The 14,441-nt window shown below is 44.9% G+C and overlaps 1 protein-coding gene across 5 annotated transcripts in view; it reads left to right on the top strand.

The window, feature by feature from the left end:
* The first annotated feature begins 687 nt into the window (after positions 1-687).
* cnih3 (cornichon family AMPA receptor auxiliary protein 3) overlaps positions 688-14,441 on the top strand; it is a 45,429-nt gene continuing 31,675 nt past the window's right edge. For 2 of the 5 annotated variants that reach the window (XR_008416233.1, XM_053881113.1), the window contains exons 1-2: positions 690-1,150; positions 11,280-11,348. Coding sequence is in view for 4 of the 5 variants with exons in the window: in XM_053881113.1 (XP_053737088.1) it covers positions 1,073-1,150; positions 11,280-11,348 (147 nt within the window). In the remaining variant the exon portion in view is untranslated. Of the gene's footprint in view, positions 1,151-11,279; positions 11,349-14,441 lie in introns of all 5 variants that reach the window. The other 3 variants (XM_053881111.1, XM_053881112.1, XM_053881114.1) reach the window with 2 other exon arrangements.

The following is a 14,441-nucleotide window of genomic DNA, read 5'->3' on the forward strand; positions in this document are numbered from 1 at the left end:
GGCACCTCTTCACTTCTGGAGAGACGTCACTCACTCGGCAACCCCTCCCACATGCAGCGGCCACACACATAGAGGAACAGCCACCTGCAGCAGACACTCTACATTCACTCCTACAAAAGCCTGTTTTAAGGCTTGGAACGCAGTATTTCTTTCTCCATTCATTGTAATGGGAAAAATCGATTCAGATTTCGAACCATCCGCTTCTCGAACGGCCGTTTGGAACGGATTGTGGTCGAGAACCGAGTCATTGCTGCTCTATACTTCTTCTTCACTGGTCGTCCAACTGGATCATTGTTTGCATGTCTGTTTGAATTACTATCATTGTTATTATGACTATTGTCGTTGCTGTTGAAAGCGGCAACATGCCATTCACTAACCAGCCACGCGATGGCGGTAGTCTTCCATGCACGGTCTTCACTCCCACAGCTCGCGTCTATAACTGTATGATGTTTACATCTATAAATCTAACGGCTGCGTTCGTCCAATGAAGTGTTTGTACTGATGCAAATTCAAAACCATCGAATGTATTTACTACTTTTAATTCTGGCGCGGGTTTAACGCCATTGTAGTTCGTTTTTTTTTTTTTGCTTTGAAAGGACATTTACATAGCACGCAAATTAATTTGGCACGTATGAATTGAGACGCGCGCGTGCGTAGACGCTCTCTCGCGCGCGCGCACCCTCGCGCTGGCTGCTGATAGGTTCATCTAGAAGTGAAAACAGCGTTTATTAACGCCGCTGCGCGAAGGCGCCGCGCTCCACTCACTCGCCGCTCCTGCTGGATTTACAACACCAAAACCGTCTCCGTCGGATTGTTTCTGCGCAATTCCTGCTCGCACCGTCCGCGGACGAGCGTCTGCGAGGCAGCCGGAGCTGATGAGATGATTCCACACATCTGTGGCCAGTGATTTCTCGCAACAATTTGTTGCAGATTTGAGGAGAAGTGACGATGCCGGTGTCACCGTGAGAGAGAACTTTCTTGTCTTCGGCAGCTCCCGCTTTGTTTTCCTTTAGATGTTTCCGACTCGGACCGCGGTTTCCTGGGAGACAGTCCGCCGTTTTCCTTTTCAAGTATGTTCACTTTTGCTGCCTTCTGCTACATGCTGTCGCTGGTCCTCTGTGTCTCCCTCATCTTCTTCGCGATATGGCACGTAAGTATCTCAGACCTGGAAGCCAAAGAAAAAGCCTTTCACAGCAGCGTGTTCATCACTGCAGCTAGAATTCGAGGCAAATTTCTCTCACGACAGGTGCTCACCTGTGTCTTCCGCTCACGCTGCGATTCCTTCCTGCCGGATTTCCCTTTAAATACACCTCTTTTTCACCTATTTTAGAGCCCATAACTAATCCAAAGCCACACCGTTTGGTCACAAACTAATCTTGCGAGGGTGTGGGGCGTTCAAGCGCCGTCGTTTTTGAGTGAAAACCGTTGAATTACAAGCAAAACGTCACGTGAAAACAAACGTGAATCATGGAAAAAGACGGGCTTCCTTCGCTCCCTGCTCCGCCACACCAGCCAGACCCACTGCGTTGTGATATTTAAATGATCCAATGATTTGCTCCCTGCATGTCTCTATCATTCCAAGACAGATTTGGGTCATGTTTTTCCAGCGTGTTGCCTACTGGCGCCGCCGTTTAAGCATGGAAACGGACCTGATTCACTTGGCAATTACGGATAATAGTGGCTGTGTCTAGCAGCCCATGTGTCAGCTCAAACAGCCGAAATAAAGGGAGGCCAGAATAGTGCAGTGCAGTCGCCACTGATCCAAAAACAAAACTGGCACAAGATCCAAACCGCCCCGTTCTTCATCTCCTGCAGCTGATGAAGCAGGACCTCTGTCAAAACTGCTTAATAATTGAGCGGCGGAGGAAATACTTCAGCGAGAACCGCGGCAGGTTGTGGGTTGAATTGTGCTTCAGGCAGCAGAACTGACTGGAGACGCTTCTCTGTATACATAATAAGCTCCTGCTCCACAGAGGACGTGTAATGACGAGGATATCGGGGCGTGGAGGAAGCCAGCAGCCCGGCCGCGGCTGCACATTAACACATGCCACCTGCCAAAGGCTGGCTGCAACTCCGTCGCTTCTATCCGCCACGCTGGCAGTGGACCATCTCCGTCAGGGATCCCTTTATATCACAAACTCATCAAAGACGTGGCTGTTTAATGGCCGTGGTCTCTGCTGCGGTGGGCTGACTCAAATGGCCCAAGCATAACATGCTAACTAGGTTTGGCTAAAGACAACGTAGGGCGTCCGTACAACAAGTTCGCCTCCTTCCTGAATTTGGGATACGGTGTCCGGCGAGCTTGAAATATTGTCAGGAAAATTCTTTGATTTGGTACCTTTCGCATTTGAACAAAGTCCATGGCACCAATGGCCAGTACCTTGCCTAGAATTTTATGGGGTTAGACATCTTAATTTGTCTCATAACAAAATACCCCAACATTCAGTGAAATACGTTTTATTTTTCAATATATTAACATTGAGCTAACATCAAAACAGCAGCCACCTGTTATTTAGGTTTAAAGGACACTAATCTCAGAGTTAGGTCCACTGGGTCTGTTCTCAAAAATATTAGTATTTGCATTAACGTTACTAAATGGATTACTTACAGCTTGCCCCTTTTTTTTGGCCCGTGCTGCCGACAGGTTGCGTAGCTCAGTGTGAACACTTCATTTACTTGTGGGTTGTAACTGACTCGCACATACCGTACACGCAGCGCACCCTTGGAGCAAACTCATTTGAACCAGCAAGTTTATCTGTAAAACCAGTTTCATTGCCTATGCTGCCTACTGGGGGAAGGATAATGTGCATCTTACTACTTCACAGCTGCATTGTATTTTGGAAAATTCCAGATTCATTGTTAACATTCACTCGTCTTGGGAGGTGATCGGATTTTTGAAGCACTTCCCTCCAGTCAAATTTAATCAGTTTTGACCCAGCAGTTAAAACTTTTGTGGGCCACATAAAATGAGTCGGTGGGCTGAATTTGGGCCCCGGGCCTTGAGTTTGACACCTGCTCTAGATGGGTTGTTTGTCTCTCTGGGTTCTTTAGTCAACTAGCCGTGTTCGAGTTGTGTCGTTCTCAGAGTGCAATATGCAATAAAAGGAGAAGCAGCTGAGGCTACGTGACCACAGCGACCCAAAACGTTTGAGACCATTCAACAATGGACACATCAAAGGATTGATCAAAGGACACATACCGTTTCACTCCACACACAGGAATTCTAATATAAATTATCAAACAAAGATTGAACAATAATTGACATACAACTCGTATTAATATTTATTCTATGTTGCAGTGTTGTCGTATGGCGACTGGTCTACAAATCGTAATAGTAGTCGGTGACTAGTCGACTATCAGAATAATTGTCCGTTGCAGCCCTAATATCTATTGTGTTGCCAGACAAGGCACGACTTGGCCTCTCAACATTAGTGCCTGAAACACCTTTCTGTTGAGGTCAGTGGGGGGCCGGGGTAGCCCCACAATGAACACGTCAAGATCCACACTTAAATCCCTCGAAGCTAGTCACACTCAGGCATCAGCTCAGCGAACAAACAATCATGCGTAGTGACCTCGCGGCACCCACATGACCCCGAGCCTCTCTGGCAGCGGCACATCTGGTACCAACACTGGGACAGGCCGTGAATGGAGTGTGGATGTGTCAGCTGTGTCAGGGCACTACACCACATAGTTTCCTCTCTATTTATTGACTGGACAAATTTGATGACTTGGCTGGGTGTGAGAGCTCAGCATGTGTTTCTCCAAAGCTGCGGTTAGATCTCGGACTGGTGGACAGCGATGTGCATAGTTAACAAGCGATTCCAAAGTACCTTTCCCACACTTATGTATCTGAAGCTAGCAGAATGACTTAAGGTTATTCTATACTCTATTACTATCTAAATGACGCTTTTAGTCTTTGTGCTTTGTGACTTCATCTTCTTTTATTTCCTCACGTAATAGTAAGTTAAAAATTGAATATATTACATTCAACTGAAATTTCCCATTTATATTAAATGAAAAACATATTTTCATTGAATATTTTCGCCAAAAATATTCACCTTCACATATGTATTAATTTGTATTGAGATTCTTTATACTAGTAACATCCGACTTACGACCTGCTCGAGTTACAACCGCGGCCAGCAGATGCTTTTTTTTTTTTTTTATTCAAAGTCTGGCACCGCAACACGTAGCAGCCCGGCATCGCGTACGACAGTTACGCCGGCACAGTATCCCAGCATCTCACTCTCACACAGCCATCTACCACTACAGTAGCACCTATAGCCCTCACGTCGGCTATTTGGAATGCCATTCGACTTGCGTCCGGTCTGACTTACGACCGGTTGGTTGGAACTGATCCCGGTCGTAAGTCAAATGTTATTTGTATATTGAACCAGTCGTCCATTAGTGGCAAGGTTGAAATGATGCAACTATATTATATACTTTGTTTCATAACAAAGACTCTAAATTCCTATTTTCAGCATCCTTTTATTTTTACATTTTTCCCATCACACTGGAGCTTCATTGTCTTTCATTTAAATCGGGGTCTCAAAGACCAAAAACCTTTAGGACATCTGATTGTCCAGCTCAGCTGGGAGTCCGACGCCTCCTGGACGCCTCCTCCACCTGGGAGGAAGCCCTGGGGCAGACCCTTCCCGCCCAGCTGCCATCACAGTTAGCGATTGGGGGAAATGGAGGGCGTCTCTGTGGCTCCCTGGACCCACTCTGCTCGACAGATTTCACCTCCCATCTCGCTCAGTCCTGGTGATCTCCAGCCCAGTTCCCCCCGCGCTCCTGATGGATCGGAAAAGTAGCGCCGCAGAAATAAGTTATAGAGATGGAATTTCAATGAACACCATTTACTTTCCAGGGGTTTCCATTACATTGTGACGGATTGGGTATGTTGCCGAGGGAAGGTGCGCTGAAGGATGAAATCATATTGTGTGGAGGCAGTGAGGCTTCACCAACAGCTGCACCGATTAGACCGTCTTAATTGCTTATCTCTTTCAATTACAAAAGACCGTAAGATGTATTTAGTTTGTGCATCCAAGAATTTTTCAATGCAAGTCGTTCACCTTACTCCAGCCATAATACACTGCCACAGCTGAGGAAAGTAAAGGAACACGGTTATTAAAACAAATATTCTGAGGTGTCTCCTTTTGAAGCGAAGTTCCCCAAACTTCAGTCAACAAAGACTCGACTGTACTCGATGACTCGGGAGCATCACTTCCTGGTGTTGAATTTGCATGATATTTTGACAAGTACAGGGCCTTCGCAGGGCTGGTAGAGGTGTCGAGTGAATAATCGTTCACAGTGAACAAGCAGAACTCTCCCTCCTCTGAGACCCTGTCGGTTCTGTTTCCATGAAACAGCAAAACATGCTGTTTGAAGAGCGGGAAGAAAAGCTTTCTCTGGTTTGTCATTTACAGTTTGATGTAATAAGGTACTTGTCGGCGGTAATTTAGACGAGTGGCGGAGTTTACTACAGATCTTTTCAGGCTTTTGGCGTCTATTTAACAGTAAAGTGCCATGTGGCAGAGATGTGAACGGGAGAATGATTTGGTCTGTGAAACGAAGAATAACAAAGCTGCATTTCCTTGAAAAGCATGAGCTGAAATATAAAAAAATAATGACGGCAATCCTCGGGAAACTAAACTTTTATTCACCTGCATCATCTGAAATATTTATGTTTTAATAACAACGTTAAATATTGATTAAGTCCAATCATCTTTTCTCACACCCCAGAAAGGCTTATTTTCTTATTTTATTAGAAATATCTGCTGAATAAAATTCTTTATTATTACATTATTATTATTATTATTATTATTATAAGGCATGTAATTATGCTATATTATAGTGAACGCACACAGTAAAGACATGTATTTACATGACAATATATCGATGATAAAGTGATTTTTTTTTTCTTTTTTTCTTTAAACAACCGCAGAATAATCCAAGTATATATTGTGAAGGCGAACATTTTGTACTTTCCTCTTCTGAAATGGTGCACTACGGCTTCAAATCTGATAAAGACGTCAGGGTGAAGAAACATATTTTGTCTTCAATTGATTTTAATCTAAAAAAAAAGCCAACAGTCAAGAGGGCGTCCTGCGGCTAATGGAGGTGAAGATCAGCGTGTCGCTCAGCTGATGTTAACATTGATCCGCATGTGCATTAACCCTGGCCAGTCTGAAATCCATCATGCTGTACCCAGTGTTCCCATTGTTCTACTATGGCGACTGTATTATGAGTGGTGGTTAAACACAGTCACACAGTCTAAACTGTCTGAACAGAACCTCTTTTAGAGGTACGCAAATCCGTCCTGTGATAGAGGACTTTTGGTGATCATTTTTGACCAAAAAAGCAAAACGGGCGCGTGAAACAAAAGGCAGTTGTTTGGGTTAACTGTGAAACCCCAGCAGGGTCTTCCTCCTCCGCCGTCTCTGTCCATCGCAGCGTGATCCAAATGTAAGCAGACACACTTGAGAGAGAGGTCAAAAGCCAGGTTCCGTCAAACACCGACAGTTGACCCGACTGTGACAGGGAAGTTCCTTTTCTACAAGGTGGGAAATCCCACTCTTGGTTAAGTCTACCACCGAGATGCAGCCTAAAACTACGAACCATCTACTGATAGTTCTAAAACATAAATCTATTGTTTGACGTCAATTTTGTTTCGGATAAATGTCGAGTTGATCTCCTAGCATCAAGTGCCACGACTATCGATGCAGCGGTCACGTTGCCTCACCTGCCTTGCATTTGTCTGGGTCTTCCTCCGCCTCTGGAACTGCTCTTGTGGGGGCTTCCTCATCAGCGGTTGTCAGAGAATTGGTGCGACAGGGTCATGAGTGGCCGAGTCCCGTTGATGCGCATGGCGTGCCAAGGCTGTCGAGTGTTGTCAAGTTCAGTATTGCTAAAAAAAAGTCATGACTGAAAGACGTCCACATGCGTACAATGATGGACCATCTTTTATCAGTTCGTAACATCCCAGAAGAAAATAAAGGGCTTGACACATTACGGACCTTTAGTTTGGAGTCATGTTGAGGTTGATAGGGAGAATAAAGGGTCCGTTTGTATTGTGTTAGCATCATGTCTGTTGCTTGTCCGATGGAATCTTGGGAATTGGGGTTCGCCATTGCAACCTAGCCTCCACCTCCTCATTGGTTGTCTTCCTCTTCTCCCATTTCTTGTGTCTTGAGTCTTGCATGTCCCTGTCTTTGTTGCAGCTCTTGAACCACTACTTTGCTGACACAATGTTCACCAACTGTTCCACACTTCCTGCAGCCTCTTCTTCACCTCCCTTTATGTCTGTGCGTCACTATGGATGACTGACTCACCACTGACAATTGGGCCTATTAACCAGAGTAATAGAGGCATCAAAAAAAGTCATGCCTCTGAATACTGTAAATTCCGTAGTATAGAGTGCACAGGAATATTAGCCACACCCACAAAATTTAAGAAGGAAACTAGATCTTGTACATGCCTGAGCCGCAGGTGCAGTGGTGCTGTCTGTAGAAAGGTCAGTGGAGCTTTAAAACACATGAGGGTCACTTCTAGAGACTGACTCATGAAACAAACTCGGCAATTTTCTGAATGTGAATCATGAACTCTTCAATTGGTTTATTTACATTAAAGCTCAAAATGCGCTGTTTTCACCTGAGTGTCCAATGTCCCGTCACCGCAGCCGGTCTCAGCTGCTGCTTCTTCTCTCTGGTCCTCCAGGAGATCGGCTCTGTTGGCGGAACTGCGGACACCCGGGCAGAAACAGCGCATTTCGAGTGCTTTAATGTAAATAAAACGCCTGCGATTTTATCGTTTTGATGTGACAAGGCTCAATATTTTGGCAGCATGACTCTTTCAAGCCTGTAAAAATCCTTATATTAGTTGCATCACTGTATAAACCGCAAGGTTCTAACCGCATGAAAAAAAAAGTCACGGCTTATAGTCTGGTAATTGCTGTGTAAATGTTCTGCGTGCACTAGTGTTGTAGTCAAGAACACACTAAAATTGTGGCCCCGATAAGTATCAAAGACAAAAACACAACACAAGTGAACAGCCAGAATCTTTCTTCTGCCGATTATTCTTACCAGTTATAACAGTTTTCTTTGTCACTCTAAGACAAGAGTTAAAATGCATTCGAGTGCTTCAGCACTTGTGTATAACTAGTGTTGTAATATTTGTCCTCTTCATCAGTACCACAGCATCTGATGGCCCATAATGATTTCATGAACCTTGTGCCAGTACTGGGCCTCTCCTCCTACAGATGCCTCTTGGTTAGAGCCAGAAAAGAAGCAGGGGAGATAATAAGAATTGATATAAACCTCGCTCAATTCTCACATGGCTGCATGCAGATTAGAGTGTGTGTTTGGCCGCTGCTCGACTGGTTTCTAAAGCCCTCGCCAGAGGTTGGTGAGAAATGGCTGTGCAGAAAATTAACCAGTGGGTTTAAATCCCAATGAATAATTAAGGACAGACTTTAAATTATTAAAAAGAACTGTGTAGTTTTTCATCTGAGGATGCTGTGATTGTTGTTTTTAACCGTATTATTTCCATACAAATGCCTCGGGGCCTGTTGTTGGGTCAAAGCCTCGTTGAAATGAGTCGTAACTAGCAGCGACAGAGAGTCCCACTCTGGAAAGCAAAATAAAAAAAACACCGCAACTGTTCATTCCACTTCCACAGTCAGCTATTGTGTCCACCAGCATCCACAGTCTGCACAGCAACTGCACACTGTTTATACACAACCTCGCGTGCCAGGACAAAAACAGAGGGTGCCGGTTTGTTGGCTGTCTCCGCCAACAGACCTTGACTTCAAAGTAGTCTGAGAGAGCAAACATCCACATCAACACATCCAGCTTTGCGGGGGGGGGGAAGACAGTGGTTGCCAGCAGGTTTTCTGCAGGAATCACACACTGAGCATGACACAGATTTGAGGTCTGGTCCGCAGCTCACAGCCATGTTTCTGCTTCTGATCAGGACTGAACTTCTAAGCTCTTTAAGATCAAGTGGAATTCTGTTTTGGGGTGTTTTTCTGTCGAAGATCTCCCTGTGACCCTTTGTAATGTTGATGGCCGATGCTGTTGAATTTTCTAGCTCTTTAAACTGGATTTGACAGTTATGAACACTGCTGAACGTAGGAGGAGCGTTGCTACTCTCACTTAATGTTGTAGTCACGACCACCTAACTTGAGACTGAGTCAAAACCAGGACTCATGAGGTTATATAAACACATGTATTTCTCATTGTCAAAGAATAAGTCAACAACTCGATTGCCATTGTGGGAACAAACTATTAGTTTGTTCTATGTTTGGTCTCAGTCTTGGTCTAGGTCTCACACCCCTCGTTGGTCTTGGTCTTGACTGGATGTCGGGCCCTGAAACTTTTTGTGTTGGACTTAATGGTCGCAACACAGCGCTCACCTGTACATATGTACTTCATCACCCAGAAGCCATCTTTTATAGTATGTCCTGGACTAAATAACTCCAAGGAGAATGTATCGTACTTTGTGGTTCCCGAGCATAATTTTGAACCGCTCTCGCCTTCAGGAACTACGAGGCGTGTCATATTCAATGTTCACAAAAAAATTAAATACATGCTTTGTTCACTCTGGCGTAAAGCAGCTACACTGGCGCAGACGATAGTCACTCGTGCAAAATGCATCGGCCCCACACACCCACACTCGATACATCCTCATGCCTTCACTGTCCTCTACACCTCTCCATCATTGAAAGTCCTCGCCCTCCCCTTTAGTTCCGCTTGAACCTTTGAACACGGCTGGTTCGATGGATACGGAATTCAAGGGCTCTGAGAATCCAGAACCGTGTTGGTGTGAAAGGCCTCATATTCTATCTGGTTCTGCACATATTTGTGAACCAAGATCTCTACTTTGAGTTCCTACCTAGCGACTTTCGGCTCAGGTATAAGGGTGTTAATGTTGTCAAACGAAACAGATTCATTTGCATAGATTAATGTCCCCATGAAGGCTGTGTGTGTGATCCCATCACCCATGAGGAACATCCAGGGAGAGGCTAACACGCTGTAACCGAGCGAGGCAATGAGCCAGGATCGCTGTTGGGATCCGCTGGGAAATAACATGTAAAGCGTTGCCTGTCAGAGCGGAGCCCTGGGAAATAACCCGGGATCGCAGTGAACCTTCTGATGTTAATTCCCATCCTGAGCGAACCCGTGTACAAACGCACAGTTCTCGCCGTACATATGACACACAATGCGTGGGCAACACTGTAATCCAATTTCTTCGACTTCCTTCACTCACACACATTCAGAGTCACACAGAGCTGCTCTCCCGCAGATTCCAGCAATCCTCATATCTCACTGCACTACAGAGGCCAAACTGCTGGAGTGATGACATCTGCCTGGGTGCTGCAACTGCCTCTGCCGCATCACTGACATCCCTGGTTTTGTGCCTCATTTTTGCTTTCCTTTGTTACTAATGTAGGTGAGATATGTGTTTCTGACACTGTTTCGTCAACCCTGCAGGACTGTTTCATGACAGCTCATCGACCCATCACAGATGTCAATACAGCACACCGCACTTGAATAAATTTGTCTCACAGCCAGAAATCTCGATCAAACACGATAAAACAAAGAAGAACACAACACGCATCATGGAAGTGGACAGGTTGTCTTGGGTCCTGAAAGGCAAGCGAAAATGAAAATGTTGTTCATGGGACGACAATAAAAGTGGCGCCAAGACAGCGTTTTTAGTGACGTTAAAAGTCATGTAGAAGTCAAATGTTCCCACCCCACATTGCTTCCTTGTTTCCTTGCTCACTTCTTGACTGGCTACCACATCAGTTCAAGTCGGGAACGGTCAGTGCTCCCACTTATTTTTAGCACCTGACCACCCGTGTAGCTAACAGGATTATTTCATAGCATAATCTTACCAGGGATTTGATAGCCGGGTGTTTGCCACCCTTGGGCAGGAAGGGGCAAAATCGTGACATAAACTGCCTGACTACATGTGCACCCCGCTAAAGTGCTATCCCACCTGCAGCGGCAGGGAGAGGAAGGTCGAAGGAACCACAGGGGATCCATTTCTAACTGTCTTAAATGGTTATCTTGTTGGAGGCTGAAGCCAAGCTGGTAGATGGTGATGAAACTCCTCGCTGTGTGCTGAAATCTGGAGGGACAGAAGATGAAATTTATTCTGTTATTTTCACTGCACTTCCTCTTTCTAGTATGGTAATGAAGTAATAAAACTGATTGGAACACTGTGTCACTGGGAGAAAGTTAACGTGAACGTGACCTTTCTGTTTTCTGCAGATAACTGCTTTCGATGAGCTGCAGGCGGACTTCAAGGTGCCCATCGATCAAGGAAATCCACTCCACGCGGTAAGTTTTGTTTCCCTATTCGTGCCAGATTTGGAGCATTTTACCTCAGATTATTGTCCAACAGCTTATGGTAATTCAAGCGCACAATCAAGGTACATGTCATTTGGGATCAGCCTCGGCTCCCGGCGTCCATGTTCAGGACATGAGATGAATAAATGAATCAACGAATGGAATGTGAGCAAAGACGTGTGTGCAGATTTCATCTCTCCCGGTCCACATTACTATGCTTTCACTCCTTTTCTCTGCCCTCATTAATTTTTGAATATAGCAGCTGCCTACCTACTTGTGTTGTACGCCCATCTTTCCTTGGTTTTTTTTTTTTTGCGTACAAACAGATTCTTGGTAGACGACTTGGGTCTACGATATAAAGTATGAATGAACCGTCTCTAATAAATCTCTAAATCTTAGGAGGAGTGTAGCGATAGTGACATGCCTCAGGCCTGGGTAATCATGGATGTACGAATGCTAGGAAACATCTAGCCGTAGTGTGCTACAGGGCCACTTCAGGAATCCCAAACTGCCAGACAGAGGATGCCCAGGGCTGGGGTGCCAATGCCCTAGTCAACATACCCAGGTCGATGCATTGTCCTTGAGGCAATGGCCACCTTTTGGCTCCTTGATGCTGTGGGAAATGGCTCCTCTTTGAGCCTCACTTGGATAGCTATAGCTTCTCACCCTGTAGTTCAGACCTTCAATCCATCTAGCCTCATCCACTTATCTGTTTCCGGGTCACAAGGGCAGCTCCTGCAAACGGTTGCACCAAACACCCCTTTCCCAGGCAACATCCAGCAGCTCCGACTAGGGAATCCCTCGTGGCCAGTGAGGAGATATAATCCCTACACCAGGTCCTGGGTCGACCCAGGGGGCATCCTCACAAGATGCCCGAACAACCTCGGCTGGCTCCTCTCAATGTGAAGAAGCGACATCTCCAAGGGAAAGGCCAAAAATCATTTCGGGATCATGATCTTCCGACCTTTGCGTATAGCCCGTCCCCTCGCAAAGTAGTCCAGTCCTGTTTTGGCTTTCTTCATCTGCACAGGACAATTCCGTCTTATCCGGTCTTCACTCATGAACAAACCTTGAAGGTACTTGCACGCTTCCATTTGGGGCGAGGACTCATGGGCTACACCAATGACCAGAGCGGTCATATAGGTTTGGTCGCTGTCGGAACATGGGTGCTAGACATCGATGAACTCACTGTGTATTTTTGGGGTAACGGAATGTCATTTCTCTTAGAGAGATCCCCAAAAACACAATATGGAAAAAAAACGTTACATACATTTTGGCACAATTCAGTGACACAATTGCATCCTCTGTAGTGATTTTAATAAACTCTGCCCCACTGTACTGTATGACGCTGGGGCACTTAGCTATAATGTATTAGCCCTCTGCTATCGGAATAGAAGCCTTTCCCTGAATTATCTAACAGACTTTAACATTTAATGTCTCAAAATTGCTTCACTTGATTATGTATGGAACGTCAACTTCGCCAAACAAAGGGAACATATTGAATATTAAATTAGCACGGTTCTTTAACGTCGTGTAAAGCCATTAATGCATGCGTATACATTAGTGTTTTTCAGCAGAGTGTGTCCTTCTTTAACTTTTCCTTCCACCCCATTTCTCAAATTCTTCCACCAGACTGTCCCCTTCTCTAAAATTCAAATATGTTCCACTTTGTGGCGCTGCTCAGAAGAATATGAGAAGAAAAAATGCGCATCGGTGTGAGCCGTCCCTCAGTGAAGTTGTTTTAGGAGAAATTCCAACCCTCTAAATCCCTTTCCCTGTGGTCTTTTGGGCTTTCACTAACACAGCAGGCTGTTAATAATGCATGGTGCTATAGTAGAGCGTGAGTTGGTTTGAAGGTGACTTTGACTTAAGAGCTTGGGATCTTATAGCTAATATCAGTATTGACTTCTATACATCCTTGACAGAGGCGAATGGCCGAAGAGTTGGACTGAAGGGTGGCAATTGTTCTGAGGGATGGATGTGTTTTGTTTACTCTCCCACATATGTAAAATGATGAAAAGTTGGACAGTTTTTATTGCATGTCTGACAGCCATATTTAGATGGGGAGTTATTTAACAACTGCAAGTTGCTGGAATATATAAAGGATTCGATTGGTTTCTTTCCTGCTACTGGTGCCTCAGTAAAACCCCCAAAAACTGAGGTTTAAATTCTGTCTCAAATGTGCATTATCAAAGAAGGAAACCTTAGAGTAGTAGGAGTATTTTATGTACGAAAACCGAGTTGGTTCATGCTTGACTGTCTGAAAGAATAGGTCCCTCCATGACTTTCCAAGAAGTGAATGGTTGTTGTCATCTTGTGATGTTCTTGAGATGAACGAATGAGAGCAGGGGGAACATAAGTAGCCACCTGACTAGAGCCTCTTGCCCCAGGTAGAGGCAGGGATTGGCTCCTGCGACCCTGTTTTGGAAGTAAATCACACTCAAAATATGAATAAACATAGAAATGATTAGAAAGAATGGAACAATTCTGAGTGAAAATGAAAAATGGACATATGTTTTTGACAGAAGGATGTTATGCAGACTGAAATGAGGCTTTGAGTTTTATTTATAAGGGAGTGTTTCAGTTCGTTGTGAAGTGAAAAAAGAAAATAGATGAAGAAATAGCTATATATTTTGAAGCACAACTTGGCAATATATTAAAATTAAAGAAACAGACTATATAAACAAATGGCTTTGCCCAGTCTGAGAAGTGTTCGGTCAGTCTGTACTGAAGAAGTTTTGGAGGTCTTCCAGTCATATACAGCAGGGTGCAGACACAAGGCCAACCCTCGACCAGACGGGGAGATTAAGTCTCAGCACTGGCTTGCGCTTGGAACCCCAGTGAGCCTTAGAGGCTGCTGAGTGGATGGAAATGTTTCCCCTCGACAACCTTGCCGAGGACAAACAGATGATTGTAGAAATAGTGGAGGTGGATTTCCTTTGGTTGATAGATTGGCCCTTTTGTCAGAGTTTAAACTGCGTGTATCCAGGATCCAGTCAGCCCATTGGTGTTGTAAGTGGGATCTGTTAGGGTCACAACTGGGTGATTTATGTTGGTAGCAGTGTCTGACTTGGTGTCAGGTAG

Source organism: Synchiropus splendidus, chromosome 12, assembly GCF_027744825.2.
Source record: "Synchiropus splendidus isolate RoL2022-P1 chromosome 12, RoL_Sspl_1.0, whole genome shotgun sequence".
Taxonomy (NCBI): domain Eukaryota; kingdom Metazoa; phylum Chordata; class Actinopteri; order Syngnathiformes; family Callionymidae; genus Synchiropus; species Synchiropus splendidus.